This window comes from Scyliorhinus canicula, chromosome 8, assembly GCF_902713615.1.
Source record: "Scyliorhinus canicula chromosome 8, sScyCan1.1, whole genome shotgun sequence".
Classification (NCBI taxonomy): domain Eukaryota; kingdom Metazoa; phylum Chordata; class Chondrichthyes; order Carcharhiniformes; family Scyliorhinidae; genus Scyliorhinus; species Scyliorhinus canicula.
In genome coordinates this window covers 43,470,093-43,483,152 of record NC_052153.1, presented here as the reverse complement: position 1 = coordinate 43,483,152, position 13,060 = coordinate 43,470,093, and the positions used below count along the sequence as shown (strand labels likewise).

The 13,060-nt window shown below is 47.0% G+C and overlaps 1 protein-coding gene across 1 annotated transcript in view; it reads right to left on the bottom strand.

Moving 5' to 3' along the window:
- The window catches only part of LOC119969890 (paladin-like), a 127,489-nt gene that overhangs the window by 40,016 nt on the left and 74,413 nt on the right, over positions 1-13,060 (bottom strand). Inside the window, exon 18 of the mRNA XM_038803870.1 lies at positions 10,332-10,472. Within this exon, the coding sequence (XP_038659798.1) occupies positions 10,332-10,472 (141 nt within the window). The remainder of the gene's footprint in view (positions 1-10,331; positions 10,473-13,060) is intronic.

The window sequence follows — 13,060 nt, the reverse complement described above, 5'->3', positions numbered from 1 at the left end:
CTGCTAGGAAGGGAGTTCCAGCACGTTGACCCAGTGACAGTGAAGGAATGGCAATATATTTCCAAGTCAGGATGATGTATGGCTTGGATGGGAAATTTCAGGTGGTGGTATTCCTAAGGATGTGTTTCCCTTCTCGGTGATAGAAGTTGCAGATTTGGATAGTTTTGTCAAAGGAGCCTTGGTGAGTTAACGCAGTGCATCTTGAAGATGATACAAACCGTTGCTAATGTGCATCAGTGGCAGAGAAAGTGAATGTTTAACATGGTGGATGGACTGCCAAATCAAGCAGGTCCTGGGTGGTGTTGAGCTTCTTGAGTGTTGTTGGAGCTGTACTCTTCCTGACATGTGGAGAGTGTTCCAGCATGCTCCTGACTTGTGCCTTGTAGATGGTGGACATGTTTTGGGGAGTCAGGAGGTGAGTTACTCAGGATTCCTAGCCTGTGACCTGCACTTGTAGCCACATAATTATATGGCTGAAAATGTTGAATTATAAAATCATTTACCCAACTTGGAGGATTTATTTCACAATGAAGTTGAGGCCGTTTAGATCTATATTAACTAAGGAGAAAGCTTGCAAGCTAAATAGACATTGCACTGTAAACTGGGTGACCACAAAAGCAATGCTGTATTCGTTAGATTCCAATAGATCCTTACAACTCCCAGCATCAGAGAGTGAGAATCATAATTAATTTGCTCAGTCTTCATAAGGTTCTGCAGAAAAAAACTGAACAGATAGAAGTTCAAAGTGAAGAAATAACGCAGATAATCTTGTGTATGGTTAAATAATTGTATGGGCTCTTTATGCAATCAGTACTCTTCACATGTGAAGAAGCTGGATTTCTCTGCCAAAATACAAAAGACAAGAAAGCCCATTCATTCCACCTTAATCTATCTAATGAGAAACACCCCATGCACCCTTTCCCCAGTCCCGCCCTGAACAGCATCAAAATATTTTCACTTCACCAGAGGTCCAATCTATGTGTTGATCGTTCATACTGTGAATAAATTCCCAATGTCAGTCAAAATTTGTCTTTTAGTAGTAGGTCCACCTTTTCTGACTCTCATGATTTAGTTTGAAGTGCTATTCTGGATTTATCATTCAGGCACTGTTGACTATTTATATGCTGCTTCAAGATCACCTGTCAGTCACCTCCTTTCAATTAAGTCTGAAAAGCTCACTTTCTCCAATCTCTTTGATAACAGCATAAGAAAATTGGCAAACAAAATCTCTATTCATTTCTGCTCCCTCCATAATCCATGTGTGATCATTCATTCTGCTGATTGTTGTGACTGCATTTAACATCCATCTCCAATTATTCTATCAATAACTTCCCTCACAGATCCCTAGTTACTTTACTGCTTAATGGAACATAATTGCCTTTCTCAACCTCTCCTGAGAGAAAACACAATCAAGCGGTGCTTTTCAAGAAATGAAGGAGTGAAAAAATTGCATTTATGCAGAGCCACTCATGGGTCTGGATTCTCCGACCCCGCGCCAGGTCGGAGAATCCATGGAGGGAAACGAGAATCGCGCCCCGACACCGGCTTCCCGATTCTCCCCTGCCGATTCTCAGGCGCCCGCGGTGAAAGGAACCCCCGCGCATACGCGGAATCAGGCCAGCCGTTCCACGCATGCGCGGAAATACGTCGGCCGTAGCGCGCATGCGCGAACTCGAGCCAGCCGTTCTGCGCTGGCTGCAGCTGCGGGGACCACTCCGGCGCCAGCCTAGCTGTCTAAGAAGGGGAGCACTCCCCATTATCGGGGACCGTTGATGCCGGAGTGGTTGGTGGCACTTTTCATGCCGGCGTGGCGACATAGCCCCATTATTGGAGAATCCCGCCCTCGATCTCAGAGCATCCCAGCCACAATTTGAAGTGCAGTCGCTGTTGTAAAACACAGTGGGCCATTTGCCCACGTCAAAGTCCCAGAAAGGTGATAATGGAAGATTTTCCTTTCATTGAAGTTGGTTGAAGGATGAAGATCAGCCAGGATAGCAGGGAGGACTTTCCTACTCTTTGGGATAGTTCGCCTGGCAGGGCAGATGGGGCAAAAGTTTGACAGCTAATCTGAAAGACAGCGGGTGATTGATCAGCCCTGTTCGACCCAGGCACAAATCCCACTGGGCCGGTGAATTCGGTGAGAGGCCCAAAACAGGATTTGCGCCGGGCGTAAATGAGATTGCGGATCTCCCGATCCGCTCCAGCTGCCGTGATCAGGACCTTGCCCAGAAAGAGTGATAACCTGCTCAGATCTCATTTGCATTCATTTTAATCTCATGAGTGAGAATAAAGTAGATTGCAGCAGCCTTCGATATGCTCCCACACATCCAGCAGGAAATCACGGGCTCAAATCTCTACTGGTCCCTAAAAGTGGGGACCATGGACTCCAAGAGGGAGCAGGAAGTGAGTACATCTACCTGCAGGGTGACCATGGGCAAGTAGCTGCTGCCAGGGTGCAGAGGGGAGTCCTTCAAGGAAGGTGGGCATGGAGGAGGCTTGGGCAGGGCTGGTGGGGTTTAGGTTAGGGGTTTTCCCCAGGATGGGCCGTGTGGCTAGTCTTCTCTCTGTTGCTTTGAATAGCTTTGAACTCTCTCCCAGCTTGTCACTTTCAAAGAGCTACCAGGTTAAAATTAGAAGTCTTCTGTCTATTGCTTTGAAAAGCTTTGAATTAGTTTGTTCACATTCCATTTCATGCCCCAATACATTTTCCAAGCTTCTTGATTGACAGCTGAAGGCTATATCAAAAGAAGGTTACTTTGTTTTTAAAGTACTTTGCAGTCCAGTAACTATGATGTAAGCAGGTGTCCTGTCTGACTGCATTTTTTTTCACAGAGGTTTATTTTCCTCTCTGAAGTGCTTCCCAGAAAGTGCATGTGTGCAGTCTGAGTGCATTTTTTCATACTGGGTTGGATTAAAGTCTGAAGTGCTTCTGAGAAAGAGCAGGTGCTCTGTCTAGCAGACAATGATTTCACTCTGGATCTTTCTCAATCTCTGATGCCTGAACACCATGCCTCTCCTGGAGGTACTTTGCCACCACAGAAGCAGCTAGCACCACTCAGACATTGGAGTGCAGGGCGACACATGGTGTAGTGGTTAGCACTGGGACTGCAGCGCTGAGGACCCGGGCTCGAATCCCGGCCCTGGGTCACTGTCCGTGTGGAGTTTGTACATTCTCCCCGTAGCTGCATGGGTTTCACCCCCGCAACCCAAAGATGTGCAGGTTAGGTGGATTGGCCACGCTAAATTGTCCCTTAATTGGAAAAAAAAATAATAAAATAATTGGGTACTCTAAATTTATTTTTAAAAAGACATCGAAGTGCAAGGTTTTTCTCAATGAGGAAATCTCTGGATGAGTGCCAGAAAGCTGAGCACAATCTCTCAGATGGCCTGGGGGATTGGGGCTCCTAACTGGGCAGGAGGAAATGTACACGATGAAGGTGGCCAGCCCGAGGCACTGTCTGCATGTCACCCAGATAGAGAAGGTGGGACAGCCAAGTTAATTGCCGAAAACGGGTGCAATCTTGAACTTACCATTTGGCTTAAAGTCATAGGTCCTGCACTGGCTGCCCAGGTGCTTTGAATGTGATGGCATGACAGCAATACAATTACAGGATGGCCAAGTCTGAGCATCCACGGTACATCATTATATCTCTGTCCTTTGCCTCTGACAGTACATGAGCCCTTGCAAATTCCCATGAGGCCTGCTCGTCCAACCGATTGGCAATCATATTGTGCACAGTGGTTAGCACTGTTGCTTCACAGTACCAGGGACCTGGGTTCGATTACCGGCTTTGGCCACTGTCTGTGCGGAGTCTGCACGTTCTACCCTAGTCTGCGTGGGTTTCCTCTGGGTGCTCCGGTTTCCTCCCACATGTCCTGAAAATGTGCTTGTTAAGTAAATTGGACATTCTGAATTCTCCCTCTGTGTACCCGAACAGGCGCCAGAGTGTGGTGACTCGGGGCTTTTCACAGTAACTTAATTGCAATGTTAATGTAAGCCTACTTGTGACACTAATGAAGATTTTTATTGTTATCTCAGCTGCCTCACTCTCTAAATCATGGTCAGGGGAAGAATCCCTCATTGGCAAGGGCTGAGAGCCATGGGCCAGACATCGCGACGAGTAGGCAAGCGCCTTGCAGCACCGACACACAACTGCACTGGTGGATGCAGGAGTCATCAAGTTTCACATGGACGCCATGTTCCACAGCACATGAAGGGTCCCATTGTTGCTGAAGTGAAAGGAGGGAACTGCTGAATGGGTCTATGTTGTGTGTTCTTTACTCAGAAAGTAGTAAGGGCATGGAAAGCGCTGCCTGCAACAGTAGTGGACTCGCCAACACTAAGGGCATTCAAATGGTCATTGGATAGGCATATGGATGATAAGGGAATAGTGTAGATGGGCTTTAGAGTGGTTTCACAGGTCGGTGCAACATCTATGGGTAACTATCAGGGGGAATGGGGCAGTGCCCCTGGCCATCGAGGTGCTGACGTGTCTTGGGCAGCAAATATTCGAGATAGTGCTGGACCCTGGGGACAGTGAAGGGTTGTCAGCCTCTGGGACCATGAGGACAAGTGGTGTTGGGGTGGGGGGGGAGGGGGGTTATGCAGGAGTTGAGGGCCCCTGGATGTATGACCTTACTGGGTGTCTCTCTCTCTCCTTCTCCACTTCATCCCAGATTAAAGAAGAATTTTGGGATTGAGCCTAGAGCTGGCCATTATCCTCGTTACCGCAGTCAAGACAGAGAGATGTCGGTGATTGTGTTAAGGTCAACTCAGGCTGCAGCCTGTACCACAGCAACAAAGGGGCAGCCCCGCAGGCTCAATGCCCGGGTGCCCATCAGGCTGAGGAGGAACCAAAAGAGTACATCAACCTAGGTTGTACAGGCCTCGATAATCCTTCAATGAGCTGTTGGACACCACGTGCTGCAGAAGACTGTGTCTGACCAGGGAGACAGTGCGGCACCTGTGCCATGTCCTCACAGACCTGGTGCCCTGTGCAGGAGGATGACATCCACTTCCAGTGGCAGCAAAGCTTATGGCTGCCCGCAACTTCAACATCACTGGGTTGAAGGCTCGAGCAGAGACCTGTGCAGCATCTCACAATCATTGCCCACAGGTGCACCTGAGAGATAAATGATGCTCTATGTTCCCAGGCAGCGAAGTACAACCACTTTGACCTGGACCAGGCCCATCAAGGTGCTCGGGCTGCAGGATTCTCTGCCGAGGTCTTTGAGGACCAACCCAGGCTGACAGGTTGGCTCATGGGACTCAGGGGATACCCGCTGATGTCACGACAGGTGACGCCAGTTGGAGGCCTGAGACCGAGGCGGAGTCCCGTTACAATGAGCCCCACCCTTCCAGCAGGACTGTCATCAAGGTGCCTTGGGCTGCTGAAGATGCAGTTCCGCTGCCTGGACCATTCTGGCAGTGCTTTTCAGTCCAGCTCCCAGAGGTTCTTTCCCATTGTAATAATCTGCCGTGCCCTCCACAACCTGACCACTCGTTGTGAGGAAAGCAGCCGTGCTCCACAGGTTCTGCTCAAGTCTGACTCTTGTCTTTCTGCTGATAGCACACAGACCCCTGGCTCATGTCTGAGTGTGGGTCGGGGCACATTCTTCTGGCCCAAAGTTATGGAGCTGTGGGGGCAAAGGGCAGGCTTAGTGATGAGGCTGTAATTCCAGGATGCCTATTACTGTGGGTTTCATGGGCTCTCACTTGTGGCATTGCTTGGAGGGCCTGTAGGAGGATCAGAGTCTCAGAGTAGGGACTGGTTTGCACACTGGGCTAAATCGCTTGCTTTGAAAGCAGACCAAGGCAGGCCAGCAGCACGGTTCAATTCCCGTACCAGCCTCCCCGAACAGGCGGCGGAATGTGGCGACGAGGGGCTGTGATGAGGAGTGCTGGGGGCGTTCTGAGGAAGACTGGGAGGTCAGGTGTTGGGAGGGTGCGAGGTGGCTGTGTGTAGATTATGGGTGAGATTCCAGAGGTGGCAGACAGGACTAATGCCAGGAGGATACAGGTGGGTACTCACCCTTGCAGCACATAGGTTATTTATTTTCTTCTGGCATTGGACACGGCCTTTCTGGTTATGCTGCTGATGCTGACGGCATTTGCCACTGCATCCCAGGCAGGATTGTGTACGGTGCTCTCTGACTTCTGGGAGAAAAGAGTGGCCCGCTTCTCCTCCAATGGGTCCAAAGTCTGAGAAGTGTGGAGCATCTCTTCTTGACGCCATCCTCCTGGCTTGACTGTGAATGAATGCTGAGGAACCGTTCAAATGAGCTCCCCCTTGTTAGCAATGAATATCTGAGCCCCCAAGTTGGGTGAGTCAGATGCCTGGAGACACTGGCTCAGCATGATTCATGTGGGGATCATTTATTGCACTAAGTTTGGGTGGATTACGATCTGGATCGCGCTGACTGGCCAGGCAGGAATCGTACCGCATTTCCTGTTGGAGACCGCAATTTCTTGAGAGAGCTGTGCCCAGTGGCAAGGCAGCAAAGTGGTTAGCACTTCTGTCACACAGCTCCAGGAACCACGGTTCGATTCCGGTCTTGGGTGACTGTCTCTGTGGAGTTTGCATGTTTTCCCTGTGTTTGCGTGGGTTTCCTCCAGGTGCTCCAGTTTCCTCTCACAGTCCAAAGATGTGCAGGTTAGGATGATTAGCTACACTAAATTGCCCCTTAGTGTGTCCAAAGTATCTGCAGGATAGGTGGGGTATGGGGAAATGGCAGGGGAGTTGCCTAGGTAGGGTGCTCTTTCAGAGGGTCACTGCAGATTTGATGGATCGAATGGCCTCCTTCTGCACTGTTGGGATTCTATGGATTCTATATCTGAAAGTGCAGCTCCTCTCAGTATCATTCAAGTGTCAGTTTGAATAATGTGCTCAAGTTTCTGAAGTGTGACTCAGATTCTTCTAATTCAGAGTGCTACCATTGAGCTAAGGTTAATATTTTAATACCACACTAACCCTCAGTCATCCTCCTCCTCAAATGATAGATTCAGCTCCTTGTGAAAATGCCAATGGTTAATTTGGAGCAATCATGGTTTTTCTCTGTACTGCTTTCAGGTCTTAAATGTCTCTTTGTGTCTCCATGGCCTGGACTGGATACAGTAGTCAAAGTTTTGTGCAGTTGAACCTTAACTTTCTTGGCTTGCATCCTTATATAGGTAAATACGATATTTGCTTTGTCACTTACTTGACCACAGTGATGGCTAGTTTCATGGTGGGCAGACTTTTCTTATCCGGAGAGTTATGCTCCAAGGCCCTGGCTCGAACACTTCTGTGGGTCTCACCTACACTGGTTGACTGTTCTGAATCAGTATCCAGTACATTCAGGGCGGATGAAGAGGAGGCAACAGGAATTCCAGCAGAAGTTGCTTTTTCTTTACAGAGATAAAATGTGGCCATGAAGGCACAAGGGGACATTCAAAGTCTGAATGCAGTGCAGCGAAAAGCCTTGAAATTACTCCAAACAATACATTGGCATCACCACAGGGAACTGATGACCCCAGTGGAGAGGCCATAAACAGAAAGAACAAAGAACAATACAGCACGGGAACAGGCCCTTCGGTCCTCCAAGCCTGCGCCGACCAAGATACCTGCCTAAACTAAAACCATATGCACTTACAGAGTCCGTACCCTTCCATTCCCACCCTATTCATATATTTGTCTAGATGCCCCTTAAATGCCGCTATCATACCTGCTCCCACCGCCTCCCCAGGCAGCGCGTTCCATATATTTACCACCTTCTGTGTAATAAACTTACCCCGCACATCTATTTTAAACTTTTCCCCACACACTTTAAACCTATGTTCCCTAGTACTTAATTCTCCTACCCTAGGAAAGAGCATCTGACCATCCACTCTATTCATGCTACTCAGAATCTTGTAGACCTCTCACAGGTTGCCTCTCAACCTCCATTGTTGCAGTGAGAACAGACCGAGTTTATCTCACCTCTCATAGCTAATGCCCTCCAGACTGTCATAATATACATCCATGTATATAATGGAGTGCAGACAGGCAGTGATTGACACACAAGATGACCAGTAAGCAGACAGAACAGAGCAGCCAATCACCAGACAGGACACGACCACTATAAAGCCAGAGGGCACTAGGTTTCCCGCTCTCTCTGGACCCAGCCACTGAGACAGTCAGAGTTCATGAGCTAGCCAGTGCAAACACCATGCGGTAGTTAGTAAGTCTGGTCAGGCTAGTACTAGGTCTCCAGTCAAGTCAGTATAGTGTCAACCCACAGTTGAACAGGTATAGTAGTTAAGACGTTAAATAAAATCGTGTTGCACATTATCGAGTGTTGGAGGTCTGTCTCTCGCCACTCTGCATCAAGTGCAGTCCACATCGACCCAGCCTGCCCACACATCACAGACCAGGCAACATCCGTAAACCGCTTCTGTACCCCTTCCAAACCAACCACATCCTTCTGGTGTTCTGGCGACCAGAATTTACACAATATTCCAAATGAGGCCCAACAAAAGTCCTGTACAGCTGCAACATGACTTGCCAATTTTTATATTCAATGCCCCGACCGATGAAGGCCAGCATTCCGTATGCCTTCTTGACCACCTTACCAAATGCATTGCCAATTGCAGTGATTGGTGGACATGCGCGCCCAGATCTCTCTGCCTGTCAATATTCGTAAGAGTTCTACCATTTACTGTGTAATTTCTACATGCATTGGACCTTCCAAAGTGCATTACCTCACACTTGTCTGGATTAAACTCCATCTGCCATTTCTCTCCCAAGACTCCAACCAGTTTATATCCTGCTGTATCCTCTGACAATCCTCTTCACTATCCGCAACTCCACCAATTTTTGTGTCACCTGCGAACTTTCTAATCAGACCAGCTTCATTTTCTTCCAAATCATTTATATACGAACAGCAAAGGTCCCAGAACTGATCCCTGTGGAATGTCACTAGTCACAACCTTCCATTCAGAAAAGCACCCTTCTATTGCTTTTGTGCCCAAGCCAGTTCTGTATCCAACTTGCCTGCTCTCCTCTGATCCCGTGTGACTTCACCTTTTGTACCAGTCTACCATGAGGTACCTTGTCAAAGGCTTTACTGAAGTCCATGTGTACAACATCTACTGCCTTGCCCTCACCTATGTCACTTCCTCAAAAAACTCGATCAAATTAGTGAAGCACCACCTCCCCTTCACAAAACCATGCTGTCCATCACTAATAAGTCCATTTGTTTCCAAATGTGAGTAAATCCTGTCTCTAAGAATCTTTTCCAATAATTTCCCGACCACTGACGTAAGGCTAACCGGCATATAATTTCCTGGATTATCCCTGCTGCCCTTATTAAACAATGGAGCAACATTGGCTACTCTCCAGTCCTCAGGAACTTAACCTGTAGCCAATGAGGATACAAAGATTACTGTCAAGGCCCCAGAAATTTCCTCCTTTGCCTCCCTCAGTATTCTGGATTTTGTGGGGTACCTTATCACGCTTTTTGGAAATCCAAATACATAACAACTATTGGTTCCCCTTCATCAACAGAGGGACCATTTCTGTGGGAAACTCAACGTTTTCTATTAAATAAAGCTTGTGTATGACATGAAGTGTGGGCTGTCACCGGACAGATAATGATCCTTTCTTTGAAGTATTACACAGCAGAGGCCAAGAGACCTCTTTGGATGACCACTCCAAAATATGAGAAATGTCTCATAGTCAGATGGGGCAGAATTCTCCGACCCCCCGGGAGGTCGTTGAATATTTTGGAGTGGTCAGAAATGGTCCCTTTGTTGTGAACAAAACTTTAAAATATCGGGGTAGTTTATTGCGCTAAAAATAAAACAGAAGCTCAGAGTTCTGGAGAATGCATCTTTACTTTGACTGTCTGGTTCAATTTTGTTCTGCGTTTGCATATACCAAATATTATGAACATTAATGTATTTTCTGAGCAAAATCACCAATCATTCTGCTTTCACTTCAGCTATCGATGACCAGAAATGTTGTCACAATATGCCCATTTTGACTTTTGGGTGACAGACTGGGGGAGTGCACTCATCAACAATCCATTTCAGTGGCACAAACTGATTTTGAGGTCCCAATTTCCCTATTAAAGAGGACGGATCACCGGAACAGGCAGGTGCTTTGGGCACCATGAGATGGACCCTTTTCAAAATGGAGTCAGGCACTTCATCAGTGTTAATGTCGGACAAGAATATATGTTTAAAAAATCTGTGCACTGAATAAATTGACAACATAATAGTAAATGAAAAATAAAAATGCAAAATGTATTAATTCTCTGTTGATAGTGACACAGCCCCATTTGGAATATAGAAATGATAGATAAAGTGTTACCTTCTTATAGGTGTTGATGATGAGCTCTCTTAGGTGATGCATCATGGGAGTCATTGAATCGCTTACTGCATCAAGAGCTCTATCCACTTCCTTCTTCATCTCGTCACCATTTGGAAGAAGACGAACCAGATTAAGAATGGCCTGCAGGAAAAATAGATGTAAGGTACAAAAAATGAAGTTTAGTGGTTCATATTCTGACTTTGCACCAATGACGAACTTCGATCACTCGCTATGCAGCCAATCATGGGCAGGCGCTTAGTGATTGTTCGCAATCGTGATTATAGGGACACATTTTCCTTAGGTCTGTACTTGAAATATGATCACTTTGCAGCCTAATATTGACTCAATCATAAAATACTATCTTCCTCATCTTACCCAAAATCCTGTCACAAAGGTAAATGCAATCGAAGGAGGTCTTCCAGCCCATCATTGTTTGTCTTTAAAGCTCATGTGACTCCTCTCCCATATTTTACATTGATATTCAACATTCTAATAGGAGCCAGTGTGTATATTTGTATTATAATGCATCGCTGTTTTTTAGTAATTATGTTGCCAGAAGGTGACACAGGAATGACATTTTATCCAACTTTGAGATTTGCCTTTCATCTGGTTGGCTCCTTGAGATCTGTAGCAATAGTGGGAGAACTAGTTGGGTCTGCCCATCCTCTGATCCAAATATACAGCTACTTCACACTTGCATGCTGCATCTTTCAAAGTGACAGCTCCTGTTACATTTACCTCAGGGACTGTATTTTTTTTTAAAAATCCTTTGCTCTCTGATCAACAGGTTCCTCTATTCATTCCAGTCAATCCCTTATTTTCAAAAGATTGAGGGGTGATTTGATCAAGATGTTGAAAATATTACAAGTGTTCAGCAGGATGAAACCATTTCCTCTTTTGGGGATTCGTTCAAATTTGAGAGGACATAATATTAACCTCAAAGCCAGGATATTAAGATATTCCTTTCCAAAAGTGCTGTTCTGCAAACCCCTCCAAATTTAACACATGCTTGGAGCATAGTGTGGTGTTTAAAGCACTGCCACAGCAGTGGAAGTCACAAGTTACATTTATGTAACTGTAATCACCCCTCTTCATCCCTCTTCAACTGTCTTGCATATGGATGACCATATAGTCCTCCTCCAATGCTGAATGTAATTGTCCCCATCCTGGTTCGATTCTTATTCATTCTTACCTGTAACCATAGCTAAAGAATCTCTTGAAATGGCTTCCTTTCCATTCCTGTGTAGTTAATTCTCAGGTGCCCCATGGATGTATCCCTAGCTTCCTCCTATTTCTCAGTTGCATACTGTCACTCGGTTGCACCGTCCAAAAACATGTCTGATTTCTATAAATTAATGACACCACCATCTCTCAACCTGGCCACTGTTTTGAATTGTCATGCTATTTGCCTGACATCCAGTATTGGATGAGCAGATATTTTCTCCAATTAAATATTGGGAAGGCAACATTTTCAGTGCCCGTTTGACCCGGGTGCAAATCCCATTATGGCCGCTAACACTCCCGAGAAGGCCATAACGCGATTTGTAGCGGCAAGGTCTCACTTTGAGATCTTCCCCACCGGCGACATAATCAGATGCACACCGGCGTGACGTGACGGCAGCGGGAATCACTACGGTTTCCAAAAATGGAACCAGTCATGTTGATGACACCAGGAGCTCGGAATAGCCCCTGGGCGGTAAAGGACGTGGCAGTGCTGGGGGCAGGGGCGGGGCCTCTAAGAAAAACCCCATTGTGGGGGTTGCCATTATGCAGGGAGAGGCAATGGTGGAAGGGGGTTGTGCCTGCATGGCGTGGGGGGGTGGGTGAAGACTTCTGAATGAGGAGGTGCCGCGATGGGAGGGATGTACAGGATCAGGTTACCCTGTTGCCTATGTGGTGTGGGGGGGTGACCCCACCACTGAGTGATGGCCGGGGGGGGGGGGGGGGGGAGGCGTGGGAACGTTGGTCCCTGTGTTGCACGGTTTGGGGTGTCCCTTTGTCTGCCTTTACCTTCACTTTGAGATCAGGGTACCTTTTCAATCTCTGAATCCCAACTTTGCCAGTGAGTTGAGCCCCCCCACCCCCTCAGCTGGCTGTGTAATCCTCATCAGCAGGTTTCAAACTGCACAGAGTGCCATTTACCTGGCTAGAAAAGGCTGTTGTGAAACCAACGTGTTTCACAAAGCTTTTCCCACCTGATCCAGCACTCTGTGCAGATTTTGGAAAATTCCACCCCTTATGTCTTTTCCAACATTATCTGCACCCCTATCTCACCCCTGGTGCTGCTGAAGCCATCATCCATGATTTTCACACTGTCAAACTCAACTCTTGCAATGTTTACCTGGCAAGACTCTGATCCTCCATCTTCCATAGAGTTCAGCTCATCCGTAATTCTGCTGGCTGCTTCTTAACTTGCACCAAATCCCACTCACCAAACGCCTTCCTCTTACTGACCTCAATTTGCTCTGGGCCCAGCAATGCAACAAATTTAAAATTCTCATCCCCGTGTTCAAATCTCTTCACAACCTCATTCCTCTCTATCTGGACAATCTTCTCCAGCCCTACAAAACTCCTAGAGCTCTGCATTTTTACAGTTCTATTCCCTCATGCATCTCTGATTTTCTTACCAACTCTTGACAGTCATACCTTCAGCTGCATGGGTCCAAAGCTCTAGAATTTCCTCCCTGCACACTTGTGCTCCTCTACTTCACACTGCTCCTTGAAGACAG